At 44.8% G+C, this 14,605-nt stretch overlaps 1 protein-coding gene across 1 annotated transcript in view; it reads right to left on the reverse strand.

Annotated features, from left to right (window-relative positions):
- Positions 1–10,436: 10,436 nt before the first annotated feature.
- Positions 10,437–14,605, reverse strand: part of IGSF11 (immunoglobulin superfamily member 11) — a 239,377-nt gene continuing 235,208 nt past the window's right edge. The window contains exons 5-7 of the mRNA XM_083171565.1: positions 13,395–13,517; positions 12,122–12,269; positions 10,437–11,517 (exon numbers count right to left, since the gene is read on the reverse strand). Of these exons, the coding sequence (XP_083027691.1) occupies positions 11,070–11,517; positions 12,122–12,269; positions 13,395–13,517 (719 nt within the window). The 3' untranslated portion in view covers positions 10,437–11,069. The remainder of the gene's footprint in view (positions 11,518–12,121; positions 12,270–13,394; positions 13,518–14,605) is intronic.

Here is a 14,605-nt window from a genome sequence, read left to right on the forward strand (position 1 = left end):
ACCTGCAGTTCCTTCCCAAGTGTATCCGAGATCCTCTGTCTCTGCTCCCACCAAGCTCCTCCACCACCTAAGGGGACCTGGCTTCCAGCTGCACCAGTATCTCCCCAAACATCCTCCCAGCTCCCCTTTCTCACGCCTTCACCCTTTCTATCTGTCAATCATGAATGATAAGTCTTCATCTAAATGAGCCACTTCCTCTGCTTCCATGCTCCTCTCAACCCATTGCCAAACTGACTTACATCTTGTGCACTGAAATCTGCATTGAATCCACTCTCATTAACGACCAATGAAGTCCTTCTAACTCCTCCTGTTCTCTTCCGATCAAGGTTCCTCAGAGCCATGTCCTCTTTCAGCAAACTCATACGCTCCTTCAGCCTCAACTACCTTCTATGCAAATGTACTTTTCTTCTGCAGACGCATCTCCTTCCCTATTCCATGTGTCCACCTGCTTGGCTACCATCTTCACCTCGATCTCCAAGCGCTGCCTCAAACATATGTCTGGATCTGAGCTCCAACCATACTGTACTCCACCCCATTCTTGATGTTATCATCAACCTTGTGTGGCAGTTCAGCATGTGAACTACATCCTATTAGACACACCAATCTCTGCATCCTACTGCATGCAGTGCTCATTGTATTTAATCCAGAGTTATTCATTTGTTTATTCTAATGAAATGAATCTAGGGACACTGAAGGGCAAGACAATTCCCATCAGACACCAAAGTAGGAGGAAGAACTTTTTCACGAGCCCGCCCCAACCGATTGCATCAGCCCCGACCAAGGGACAGACTCCTCATACAGTACCTCAGGCAGCAGGGGGAAGTGTCCAAAGCAGTCATTCTGGATACTAGACTGGAGGTGAGGTTCATCTATCCTTGTTCTTGGGAAAACCATGGAGAACCCACCAAGGGGAGGGCTTGAGCAGTCACAGGAGTGGTGAAGCTGCTGTACCCTGGTAGATTAGTAGATATCAGAAGGCACCAGTAAGCATGAGGATCTAAAGCAGTTGTATACGGTGCCATCAGGACAATACCCATGGATGAGAGTGCTCAGAGCTGAAGTAACTGCCACTGAAGATTGGTTACTTTTGAAAGCGCTGTTAAGGGGGCTGGCATGTTATTCCATGTATTACAGTTTGTAGTGGTTATGTATACTTTTGTATTGCACCACTGTGTACTTTTTGAGCAATATAATGGCTTTCATACAGTTCTCCACCTCCTTACCTGTATAACTGCAGAACCTAAGGATCCAGGCAACACTACGGACCATTACACAGTATCTTCACACCTTCCTCACCCAGGAATATTCCCACTTGTTCATTACCACCTACTGTAATCTCCTCCTCACATGCCCCTATTCACCCACCATTCCCCTCTACAATCCATACTCAATGATGCGGCTTGCACAGAGACACACCTTGCTCCAAATTCCTTAAAGGCTCCCCATGCTCTCCAGAATTCAAGATGTTCTGCATCACTTCTAAAGCCCCACAAACACTTCCTTCTCAATGTATAATTGGGCGTGTCCAAGATACTCCCTATAATGACTCCATTCTGTCTCTGACCTACACCGCTAACATCTCCAAGACTTACCATGTGCTGCTGCTGCTCACCACCACCTCTGGAACTCATTGCCTCATACTACCAACCACCAATCTATATATACACTCCTTCAAGCTATGTCTCAAATCCTACCTATCAAAGCTTTTCTATCCTACCCCCACTCCCCCCTGCCTGCTTCTCCCAACCATCACATACTCTTGTCTCTCATTGGTTCCTGCAGTCTCTCATTAACCCCTTCCTTTAGAATGCCAGCTCTAATGTATAACCAAAACCTCTGTATATTGTATCAACTCTGCAAGGTCTTACGCTGAATTGCTATTGTTTGCATGTAATTTGTACTTTGGTCACCAACTGTAATTGTTTGCACCCGACTAACTTATTTTTTATGTTTGCAATTATCCTTAATTATATTCTTGTAGTTATTATGCTTAACTGCATTAATACATGTGGGCTGATTCTGGTAGCAGGTGATAATGAAGATCCAAATTCTATTACATCCTACAGTTTAAATGATGAGCACAATTTCGCACCGCATAACAATGTCCAGCAGATGGCAGCAAAGTCCAACAGATCTATACTGTATATAAAAGAGACACAGATACAATATTTGATTAAGAATAATATTTATCAACTGTTATAATACAGAACTGAAAACAGGAAAGTCCAGGAAATACTTTTCTGTTAGTAATTATTTTTTTTATCTATTTATTTAATTTTTTTTTTACAAAATGTACAAAATAATTACTGTTTCTGGCAAGGTGTCTGCATGCTCACGTTGAAGTTCCCTGATTTGTAGGTCTCATGCGTATTTTTTCCATCACCGTCCCATAACCAGATGGGAACAGAACCCAAATTACTGGGCTTACATTCTGAGAAAGGACCTCGAAATAGTGGACAGTAAAGATGGTTGGCGGTCAAAGTGGTGCTAGGTTCTGCTGAGCCCTATAAACCAGCGCCAAGTATCCGGTAAACAGCTGGAAAGCGAAGATTGAGAAGCCCAAGGAAGAGCGAGCATCACCCTGAAAAGGCCTGTATGCGACTTATTCTCTAGGCCCTATCCCTCCCTGAGGACTGACCCATGGGTGGGCGGGGTGGGGGTAAAATCTAGGCGCTGTGCGAGTTCCTGCTCCGCACAGAGTGACATCACAGGAAAAAAGGAGGAGCTAAGTAAAGGCAAACATCATTCAAACTCTTCAATGCAAAGTGGAACATGCTAGAAAACTTTATGAAAATGGAATATTTACACCTTGAACACGACATTTCCGAATAAATACCGCTAGCCAATCAGAGCGGTTGCCGGTACACCAGCTGCATTTTAATTGGCCGCCGGCATCCTGCATTGAAGAAGGCTGTGCTTCGGGAGCTGCTGCATTCAGCAGGAGGGGATGAGGAGCAGGAGATGGGTGGTAAGTGAAGGGAGTGGGGGAGATGAGGATGGGGTCCGGACTGGAAATCAGTACTGAGTCCCAAAATTACTAGTGGCAGCCCTGCCTCCAACAGTCCAGATTTTAAGGATTCCCATGCTTAAGCAGCACTGACTTGATTAGTACCTCAGTTAATCATCAGTTTTAATCATATGTGCTTAAAGCACGGATATCCTTTAAGCCTGTCCTGTTAATTAGAGAGGACGGAGTTTAGGAAACATTGCTCTAGAGCAAATCAGTTTTAAATGGTATTATTACTACTAAAAGCCAATTCAGACAATGCTAATCGCTTTGGCAACCGCTTCCCCTCCATTTGTAGGGGAACTACAATTCCCAGAACTCCCTGCCAGTTGGGCAGCCATAGATTAAGATGATGTTATGTACTACTGTAAGATCACCTTATTGAGAACCTCAGTGCTGTATTAGGAAACGTCAGACACTGTCGGCGATCATACGGAGTAAAGGTTTTGGATTTATTCATAGTTGTTTTAAGATCTGAATGTCATATTTAAGGTGTAAATGTCCCTTTAACATCTCAGTAGCCCCAGGGGGACTGCGTGTACAACCCTGTAATCCTAGCAGGCCAGGGCGGCTCTGGGATGAAATCTGATTTATGGTCTTCAATATTTAAGGTTAACACGGCAGACGCAAGGTCGCACTGAATCCCAGTAACAGCTCAGCATGGTCCCAGCGGTGACTGCAGCTGATGCTAATGTGTCTGCAGCCTCTGACTTCCTAGCAAGCAGAGCAGCCAGGTGCCCTGATGTTACAGAGTCACAGCCCTTATCAGTCCCAACAGCTATACCCATATAACACAGACAAGCGTACTGGTATGGCGCTATACCCATATAACACAGACAAGCGTACTGGTATGGCGCTATACCCATATAACACAGACAAGCGTACTGGTATGGGGCTATACCCATACAATGCAGACAAGCGTACTGGTATGGTGCTATACCCATATAACACAGACAAGCGTACTGGTATGGGGCTACACCCATATAACACAGACAAGCGTACTGGTATGGGGCTACACCCATATAACACAGACAATCATACTGGTATCGGGCTATACCCATATAACACAGACAAGCGTACTGGTATGGCGCTATACCCATATAATGCAGACAAGCGTACTGGTATGGGGCTATACCCATATAACACAGACAAGTATACTGGTATGGGGCTATACCCATATAACACAGACAAGTGTACTGGTATGGCGCTATACCCATATAACACAGACAAGCGTACTGGTATGGCGCTATACCAATACAATGCAGACAAGCGTACTGGTATGGCGCTATACCCATATAACACAGACAAGCGTACTGGTATGGCACTATACCCATATAATGCAGACAAGCGTACTGGTATGGCGCTATACCCATATAACACAGACAAGCGTACTGGTATGGCGCTATACCAATAAAATGCAGACAAGCGTACTGGTATGGCGCTATACCCATATAACGCAGACAAGCGTACTGGTATGGTGCTATACCCATATAACACAGACAAGCGTACTGGTATGGCGCTATACCCATATAACACAGACAAACGTACTGGTATGGCGCTATACCTATATAACACAGACAAGCGTACTGGTATGGCGCTATACCCATATAATGCAGACAAGCGTACTGGTATGGCGCTATACCCATTTAACACAGACAAGCGTACCGGTATGGCGCTATACCCATATAACGCAGACAAGTGTACTGGTATGGCGCTATACCAATACAATGCAGACAAGCATACTGGTATGTAGCTATACCCATATAACGCAGACAAGCGTACTGGTATGGAGCTATACCCATATAACACAGACAAGCGTACTGGTATGGCGCTATACCCATATAACACAGACAAGCGTACTGGTATGGGGCTATACCCATATAACGCAGACAAGCGTACTGGTATGGCGCTATACCCATATAACGCAGACAAGCGTACTGGTATGGCGCTATACCCATATAACGCAGACAAGCGTACTGGTATGGCGCTATACCCATATAACGCAGACAAGCGTACTGGTATGGCGCTATACCCATATAACACAGACAAACGTACTGGTATGGCGCTATACCTATATAACACAGACAAGCGTACTGGTATGGCGATATACCCATATAACACAGACAAGCGTACTGGTATGGCGCTATACCCATATAACGCAGACAAGCGTACTGTATGGGGCTATACCCATATAACGCAGACAAGCGTACTGGTATGGCGCTATACCCATATAACGCAGACAAGCGTACTGTATGGGGCTATACCCATATAACGCAGACAAGCGTACTGGTATGGCGCTATACCAATACAACGCAGACAAGCGTACTGTATGGGGCTATACCCATATAATGCAGACAAGTGTACTGGTATGGTGCTATACCCATATAACGCAGACAAGCGTACTGGTATGGGGCTATAACCATGTAACACTGACAAGCATACTGGTATGGAGCTATACCCATATAACACAGACAAGCATACTGGTATGGCGCTATACCCATATAACACAGACCAGCGTACTGGTATGGGGCTATACCCATCTAACGCAGACAAGTGTACTGGTATGGCGCTATACCCATACAATGCAGACAAGCGTACTGGTATGGTGCTATACCCATATAACGCAGACAAGCGTACTGGTATGGGGCTATACCCATATAACACAGACAAGCGTACTGGTAAGGTGCTATACCCATATAATGCAGACAAGCGTACTGGTATGGGGCTATACCAATATAACACAGACAAGCGTACTGGTATGGGGCTATACCCATCTAACGCAGACAAGCGTACTGGTATGGGGCTATACCCATATAACACAGACAAGCGTACTGGTATGGGGCTATACCAATAGAACGCAGACAAGCATACTGGTATGGGGCTATACCCATCTAACGCAGACAAGTGTACTGGTATGGCGATATACCCATAGAACGCAGACAAACGTACTGGTATGGCGCTATACCCATATAACGCAGACAAGTGTACCGGTATGGGGCTATACCCATATAACGCAGACAAGTGTACTGGTATGGGGCTATACCCATATAACGCAGACAAGCGTACTGGTATGGGGCTATACCCATATAACGCAGACAAGCGTACTGGTATGGCGATATACCCATATAACGCAGACAAGTGTACTGGTATGGCGATATACCCATATAACGCAAACAAACGTACTGGTATGGCGATATACCCATATAACGCAGACAAGTGTACTGGTATGGGGCTATACCAATATAACACAGACAAGTGTACTGGTATGGGGCTATACCCATATAACGCAGACAAGCGTACTGGTATGGGGCTATACCCATATAACGCAGACAAGCGTACTGGTATGGGGCTATACCCATATAACACAGACAAGCGTACTGGTATGGCGCTATACCCATATAACACAGACAAGCGTACTGGTATGGGGCTATACCAATATAACACAGACAAGCGTACTGGTATGGGGTTATACCTATATAACAGACAAGCGTACTGGTATGGCGCTATACCCATATAACACAGACAAGCGTACTGGTATGGCACTATACCAATACAATGCAGACAAGCGTACTGGTATGGTGCTATACCCATATAATGCAGACAAGCGTACTGGTATGGTGCTATACCTATATAACACAGACAAGCGTACTGGTATGGCGATATACCCATATAACACAGACAAGCGTACTGGTATGGGGCTATACCCATATAACGCAGACAAGCGTACTGGTATGGCGCTATACCCATATAACGCAGACAAGCGTACTGGTATGGTGCTATACTCATATAACGCAGACAAGCGTACTGGTATGGTGCTATACCTATATAACACAGACAAGCGTACTGGTATGGCGATATACCCATATAACACAGACAAGCGTACTGGTATGGGGCTATACCAATACAATGCAGACAAGTGTACTGGTATGGGGCTATACCCATATAACGCAGACAAGCGTACTGATATGGGGCTATACCCATATAACACAGACAAGCGTACTGGTATGGGGCTATACCCATCTAACGCAGACAAGCGTACTGGTATGGGGCTATACCCATATAATGCAGACAAGCGTACTGGTATGGCGCTATACCCATATAACACAGACAAGCGTACTGGTATGGGGCTATACCAATACAATGCAGACAAGCGTACTGGTATGGGGCTATACCCATCTAACGCAGACAAGCATACTGGTATGGGGCTATTACCATACAATGCAGACAAGCGTACTGGTATGGCCACAAAAGGGTTGTTTCTAAGACTGTATTAGGCAACTAGAAGTTTTGTGAAATGGACTAGGGCCATGGGCAAAATATACATATAATATCCCTCCACCCCCACCCCAATATATTAGTTTAAAACTAGAATATTATCATTTATTAAAAAAATCTGTAATTATTAAATCAAACAAAAATAAGACGTCATTTATTAAAAGCATACAGTATTAAAGTTCTAACTGGGCATATGCCCACCTTGCCCTGCCCAACCCGTCCTTCCTCGCGCTCCCAGACAAGCCAAACTCTTGTACAGTATTTCTGAATATGGAGATAGCAGTTGTGTTGCTGTATGGTCTGCAAGTAGCCAGCTGGAAGCTACTGGCCCCCCCTGGGATCTGAGAATATCACACAGTCCGGGGGTTCCCTTGAATGTCAATTATACAATACAGAGAGCTCCCAAAAGACCCCCATTTTTCTCTCAAGAGATGCACAATTCTGCTCCTGATTGGGAACCACCTCAACCTATCTCTGCCAATCCCTAGGCAGATGGGGCAGGAAGCACTGGTCATTTTTGCAGCCCAAGGGCCATATATGAAATATTTGACCCAAACAACAGATGCCACAAAGGACGGTCAGCCATACTCTGCATGTATGTATACTGTATGCTCCGTACTGGACAGGACAACAGCGTATCACCCGTCCACACCTAAAGGCTTTGCTGCCGTTACAGGAACGCACCCCCCCCCCCCCCCCCCCCGAGGGTGAAATGATTTGAGTGCAGCGATACAAAGTGTCCGACGTTCCTGATATTACTATATTGATGCATAAGAAAAACAATTGGGACATTCTTTCTTCTAACATCACTGAAGAAACAGGCGTTCATGCGGCAGGCCGGGCGTCTGATCATCTTATGCAGGATGCAGGGTGGGAGATTGATTGGAGGTTGTCATTGCAAATGTAACCATGTCAGAGGCATATTATCAATAATTAGCGTAAATGCTGTCTGGTCATTGCTTTATTACCTTCCATTGGAAAGAGTTCTGACCCGATAAGAACAAAGTTGCACAGTACCAGCACTCACATATACTGGTGGGGGGACGGGACTAATAGATACTAATTCCAGTAGGTATACAGCACCAGCACCTATGTGTGCCATACAGTAGCCCTCCGATCCAGTATGTGATGTAGCTGTTTATTCCAGTAGGTGTGTAGTCCCAGCACTCTTATACTAGTAAGGATATTGTACTATACACATACTGGGACTAGGGATTACAATCACTCAAATACCGGTAGGGTAGACTGTAGTCCCCCCCCCCCCCCCGTACACAGTTTTAGTAGTCACATGCTGGTGGGGGAGACTGTAACCCCAATTTCAGCATGTGTACTGCATCAGGAATTTGCATGCTAGAGCGGGGAGAGGGGGGGAGGAGCTGTAGACCCCGCCCCAATATGTGTATACTAAAATGCTCTTACATTTCCCAACACGGCTACAGCAGTGAGTCTGATACTGTCAAATCGTTTTATGCCAAATTTACTGTAAGCGCAAGCGACGTATGACCGAAACCAAGAGATCTATGTCATCCCCATAAAAGTAGCTGCATCCATACATTCTCTACCCTACTACCATGCAAGCCATACATCCCCGAGCCAATGAGCTGCCAAGCGACCCACCCTAGAGGGGGCTCATCGGATGCCGCTAAGCTTTGCTGCAAATATTGCGTTGCTTTAATCAAGTCAGAAACTTATCAAGACGCACCGCGGCGACTCGTGGTCTCCGTGACATTCTTTTGCGGCCAAAATGCATATTGTAGAAGATCTGAGTAACGCAAGATAAGGGTATGGATTATTGGATGTTACGCTCAATTTTTGGATATTATTTTTATATCACTATTTTTTTTTTAAATTAAAATACAAAAGTTTTTTCCTTTAAGACAACCCCCACAAATCCCAGGATACATTAGCCCAGATGCATCAGTCTGGGGCTCATTCACATGCTTATAGACTTGCAAGAAGAATGCAGCAACTGGTTCATTGACATCATATATAAATAATTATTACTATTTGAAGAGAGTGAATCTGTCTAAGGCCGGAACCATTTCGATGGGTGTCGAAAGGGAGAATCTAGTTGTGAACCTGACCACGGAAATGTTTTTTGGGGAATTCTGTATTTTACCTGCTAAATATCAGGATAGCAATTTATCGGACAGCAGGGTCCGGTGTCCTGCGCTGAGATGTCTCCCGGTAGAAGTACTTTGGTTAGAAGTAACAATATAAAATCTAAACATGAAACGATGACACGGAACACGGAGAAATGATCATGTGACTCTCCCGTTACAGTATTAAGAGGATGAAATAGGCAAAAAAAATTGAATGCTAACGTTCTCATCGATCGAGGTATTGAACACTTGTGTACAAAGTATAAAAACTCCAGAGAGATTGTTTTTGAGGCACATGAGCACTGCGGGATTTCACGCCATCAGGAATCCGTGAAGCATATACTTTCAACAGTGATTTTATAGCATCTCCTGGTTTTTTTTCCAGTAAATTACCGTGTGGATAGATCTGCAGCATAAGATTCCATCCAAACAGTAATTACTCCATTAAGTAAAGGTGACACCAGCCCTTACCAGGTTGAGAAGACCAGGGGGTGACGCGCATTAACCATTAAGTCATTGGTCGGTTCACCTGCCTTCGTGGGTTGGTCTACCACCTGTCCCATTAGTGGACCTGGCCATAGGTTCTTGACATTATAAACCGCCTGAAACTCAGCGTGGACGGAGCTGAAAGTGGATGCCGCCAACTGAAAATTAAAAATAAAACTTTCCAAACCCGTGGCTTCTGTAATACTGTAGAACGAACTGTAACACAATGAACTAAAACTAGAAGTATGCGACAAGGGCCTAGTATTAGTACAACTACAAGTTACTGCATGCCCCGTGTGCAGTTCCCCAAGTCGTGAGTTACTGTACTGGTGGCCTACACCTGCCCTAAACCGAAAACTCAAATCAAACAACAGGTCGATGGAAACTTTGCGGATAACCGAGTGGCAACAAACCTTTCCGGTGCTCCTAGTTGTAACGTTAACCTATAACAGCCCCGTAATGGAGAAATAAAATAAAAGTGCTTTCATACATAGTGATGTCTGGAAAATATTCTCTCTGTACATTGTTTCAAAATAGAATATTTGAAGGATTCATCTGTATTCCGATGACTGTATAGATGCAGTTTATGCTCAGGATGCTACATTAGAACACCACCTAGCTTTGCCTTGTTCGTCGGCGGTCTTGTTAAGCAGGGCTCTGTATAACGCTTCCCCAGACGGCAGCTAGGTGGTGCTATTGATAAAGTGCTGGAGTGAGAGGGAAACTAAGGGGCGGGGCTGATGCTGCTGCCTCTTCTGCGGTGGTGACATTAGCTGGTGATAAGTGGGGGCAAGTCCAGGGTGGGGGGTTCCTTAGCACCATCGTCATTGACCCAGAAAGAATAGACAGAGTTCCAAAACACGGCAGAAGTTTGCAAGTTGGTGACGGGGTTGCGTGTGAGAGGAGCTGGACGGGAGCTACAGGGGAGGCACATATGCTATTCTGTGTTGGAAGCCCAGGGGCTGTGCTTGGCACTACAAGGACGAGTTCCAATCTCGCCAAACTGTCCACGCTTCCACTGCTTAAACCTTGGCCCATGGTTCCATCTGCTCTCACAAGAGCAAAGGACCGGCTGCTTCCAGCGTGTTTTCGTAGACTGCCTGGATGGAAGGAAATAACAGAGGAGCACGGATGATGTCCTATCATCCCACCACATGCTAAAACAGCTCTTTTTACCCCTAGAGAATAGTACACTTGTTCTATACTAGAGACCCAGCTCTGCTTTGTGCTGGGATCATTACTGGGACGGCACCTATCCTCTCCAACGTGGCCTGACTCACCGCGTAAGACCTAGTTTGGGATGGTTTGGCTTTTCTACCAACAGTGCCGTTGCTCCTAGCTCCGGTCTTTGGAGAAGGGGCGGTATTAGCTGTAACCACCAATGTCTTTGGAGGACCTGAAGAGGGCTGTCCGCCATTGGCATACGTAGGTTTCGGGTGACCTGCTATGGAACGAGAGGTGGACTGGCGGCAGCCATTGCAATTGTAGTGGACGTAAGAACCGGTGGAGTAGTTAGACTTGGCATTATTCCAGTAGTGACCATTGAAGGTGTTGGTGTTGGACGTCAGAGTATCATGCTCGGAGGAGGAGGCATCGGGGTGAAAGACTTTGGTAGAGGATGAGCACTTCGGAGGAAGATCGTCCTCTCTGGAAAGAAGACAACAGCAGATTATTAGAGGATGAGAAATATTAGGGTCATAAGGAGACTCAGCACCGGACGACCGGTCACAAGCTACAACCAAAAGGCTACGGCTGGTTATTGTCCCAACCGGTCACAAAACAAAGTAGGCTTACCGGGTCTACAGTATATTATGAGATCTACATCATCTACTTTAGTAGCATCTTTTATCCAGGTGATACAAGCCCAAACAATTATATGTTAAAGCCAATGGTTCCCAAACTGTGTGCCTAGACACCCTGGGGTGCCTCAGGACACTTGCAGGGGTGCCTTGGGTTGGTGGACCAAGATCAATTCATATTATTTATGGTCAATGTACCAGGCAAAACCAGTACTTGTGGCTGCCAATTATAATATATGTGGACAAACAGGAGCAGATCCTGTCCCTCACCAGATAACTGTGACATATAAACACAATGCACTTAATTAAAAAAAAAAAAATCTGAATTTCTCGATAAGAAGCATTTGGCCTAGGGGTGCCTTGAAAATATTTTGATGCTCTAGGGTGCCATGATTCAAAAAAGTTTGGGAACCACTGTGTTAAAAAAAATAAAGCAATTTCCAATATCGTACCTTATCTCATTAGGTATCTCATCCTCCTCTTCTTTGTGCCTGTTCCTCCAGTAGGTTAACCCAAAAGCCACAACCACTATACAGATGACCAGCAGCAATATTCCCCCAGCGATGGCTCCAGCGAGAAGACCCATGCTGTGATGTTGAGCTGAGGACACAACAGCGGGTCTGATTATTACCCTTTATTTCTATGGCGCCAAAAGGGTTCAGCAGCACTGGACACATGAGTACAAAAGCACATGAGCAAGACAAGATCGCAAGAGAATGTAGCACAAGGTATATATAGACATTGCTGTATCGGACGCCACGTCAACATACATTAGGTTGAACTCTAAAGATTGACAGGGCTTAAGTTGACCTCTAAAGGGAACAGGGCCAGAAGGTCAACACAAGAATTAGGTTGACAATGGGAAGATCAAGAGTAAAAAGCACGACATGAGTTTTTTTTTTTTTTTTAATTAAAAAAAATTTAAAAAAAATTTTCAAGTGGTATTTCAAACCGTACCATCCACTAGAGCATGGAGGGAGAATAGCGCGAGGCACCGTGCCATTCGAGGGGTTGGGGTACACTGATACGGTGTCCATGTCGACTTACGTCAACATTCGGGACAAAAAAAGTGAAACATTTACGTTGACCAATCAGATCCTGTCTACTATCTTCTAGAGGGTGCTAAATAAATAAGAAGTAGTTTCTGATTGGTTTCCCATAGCAACACCACATATGATGTAGAATACACATGTTAGTAAATTTCCCCCTTGAAAAAGAGGGGAGGTGGATGTGCTACGTTGGAGGAAGATGAGCCGGGCAAAAGCATTGAGGACAGACTGTTGGAAAGAGGTGATAGTTAGGGCAGAATATCGTTACAAATATAACGGACAAGTCCAAAATCTTTTTTAATTTAAGTGGTAAAAAACGCACTTTATACACTAGCTGCGTCCCATCAAGTACAAGCCAATATCAATGAACAGTATAGAATGCAGCTTGGATACAGGAGATATACAGTAAATCCCACCAGAGCTTGCAGTGACACTTGCAGTGCATGAGGTCTGGTCTCCTATGCGTACCGGCAGAGATGATGTCATGTCACTGGGTGGGATTTATCCTGCAACACCCTCCCCCCTCTGACGTGTGTGCTGTTATACTGCCCAGCCTGCCCCCTCCGCTGCTCCCGCCTGCTGAAGGCCAAACCTGGGATTGACAATTTCATGATTGAAAAAAATAGCGGAATTGGCCTCTCATTGAGATTTTACAGGAGGGAAATGTGTAGCTTACGTGCGATGATTTGCAGGTCCAGAAGGCAGGTTCGGGTACCCATCTGATTGGAGGACGCACATTGGTATCGCCCTGAGGATGCCGTGCTTATATTCTTCAGTAAGATTGTTCCTTGGAACTGGTCTGAGGGGGAATAAAGATCAGTAACAGGTAGGAGGAAAAATATATATTTACACACACACACACATCTATAGACCGATAAATTGCGTGAGATATACACTATATTATGGTATACAATTGTAATATAATATATATCTGATGGATTAGGGGGTAAGAGGGACTGGAAATGTCAGTCAAACTTCCTGCGATATATCGCATGCACAAAAAGCACTCTTTTTTTCAATCGATTCCACATGATTCCAATAAATCAATGGTGCATTGCGAGCGATCTAGGGGCGCCTATCCGATACTCACATTACTGCACATCGGATCGGATGGAAAACCCAAACAATTTCACACTTTTGAAACGATATATCGCCCTGAAACATCGAAATCTAATGAAATCATGAAAATCGTTGTAGTGTATGCCTTCAGTTATGACTACAGTTGTGCAGCAGCTAGGTGATGTGGAAAACGTGGACCGTTGGTAGATCTTGAGGACTGGTTTGGCCACCCCTGCTCCCGCCATGCGATAAAAGTCGACTTTACACATGTATGTGCATGTCTGAGCTCCCTGTGACTCTGCAGTACCGATCATCTTTGAGCGCAACGCTATCCGTTAAAAAGCATCTTATTTGCAAAGCAGAGTGAATGATTTACAGCATGCCTATATTCTGTGCGGGATTGCCGCTGTATGGATTGTGTTTTCCACTGTATGGTAGATACAGTGACAGTCCCACTGAATATAAGCACGCTTCATATCATTTTAATCAGCAATAGCTGCTTGTGTGTTCTGTTCACACTGTTTTGTGAGTAAGACACACTGTAAGAGGAAAAAGTTGCAAAAATGATGCACGGAGCTAACGATTTGTGACTAGTAGGGCTGTGTAACAGGAAAGGCTAGAGAGTGTGTACAATGTTCTCTTCTCTCACTCATTCAGCACTGATGTAACAGATACTTATCACATGCACAGATACTCAGGCACTGATGTAACAGATACTCATCACATGCACAGATACTCTGGCACTGATGTAACAGATACTTATCACATGCAAAGATACTCAGGCACTGATATAACAGATACTCATCACACGCACAGATACTCAGGCAC

The sequence above is a fragment of the Crinia signifera genome, chromosome 2 (assembly GCF_055691185.1).
Source record: "Crinia signifera chromosome 2, ASM5569118v1, whole genome shotgun sequence".
NCBI lineage: Eukaryota > Metazoa > Chordata > Amphibia > Anura > Myobatrachidae > Crinia > Crinia signifera.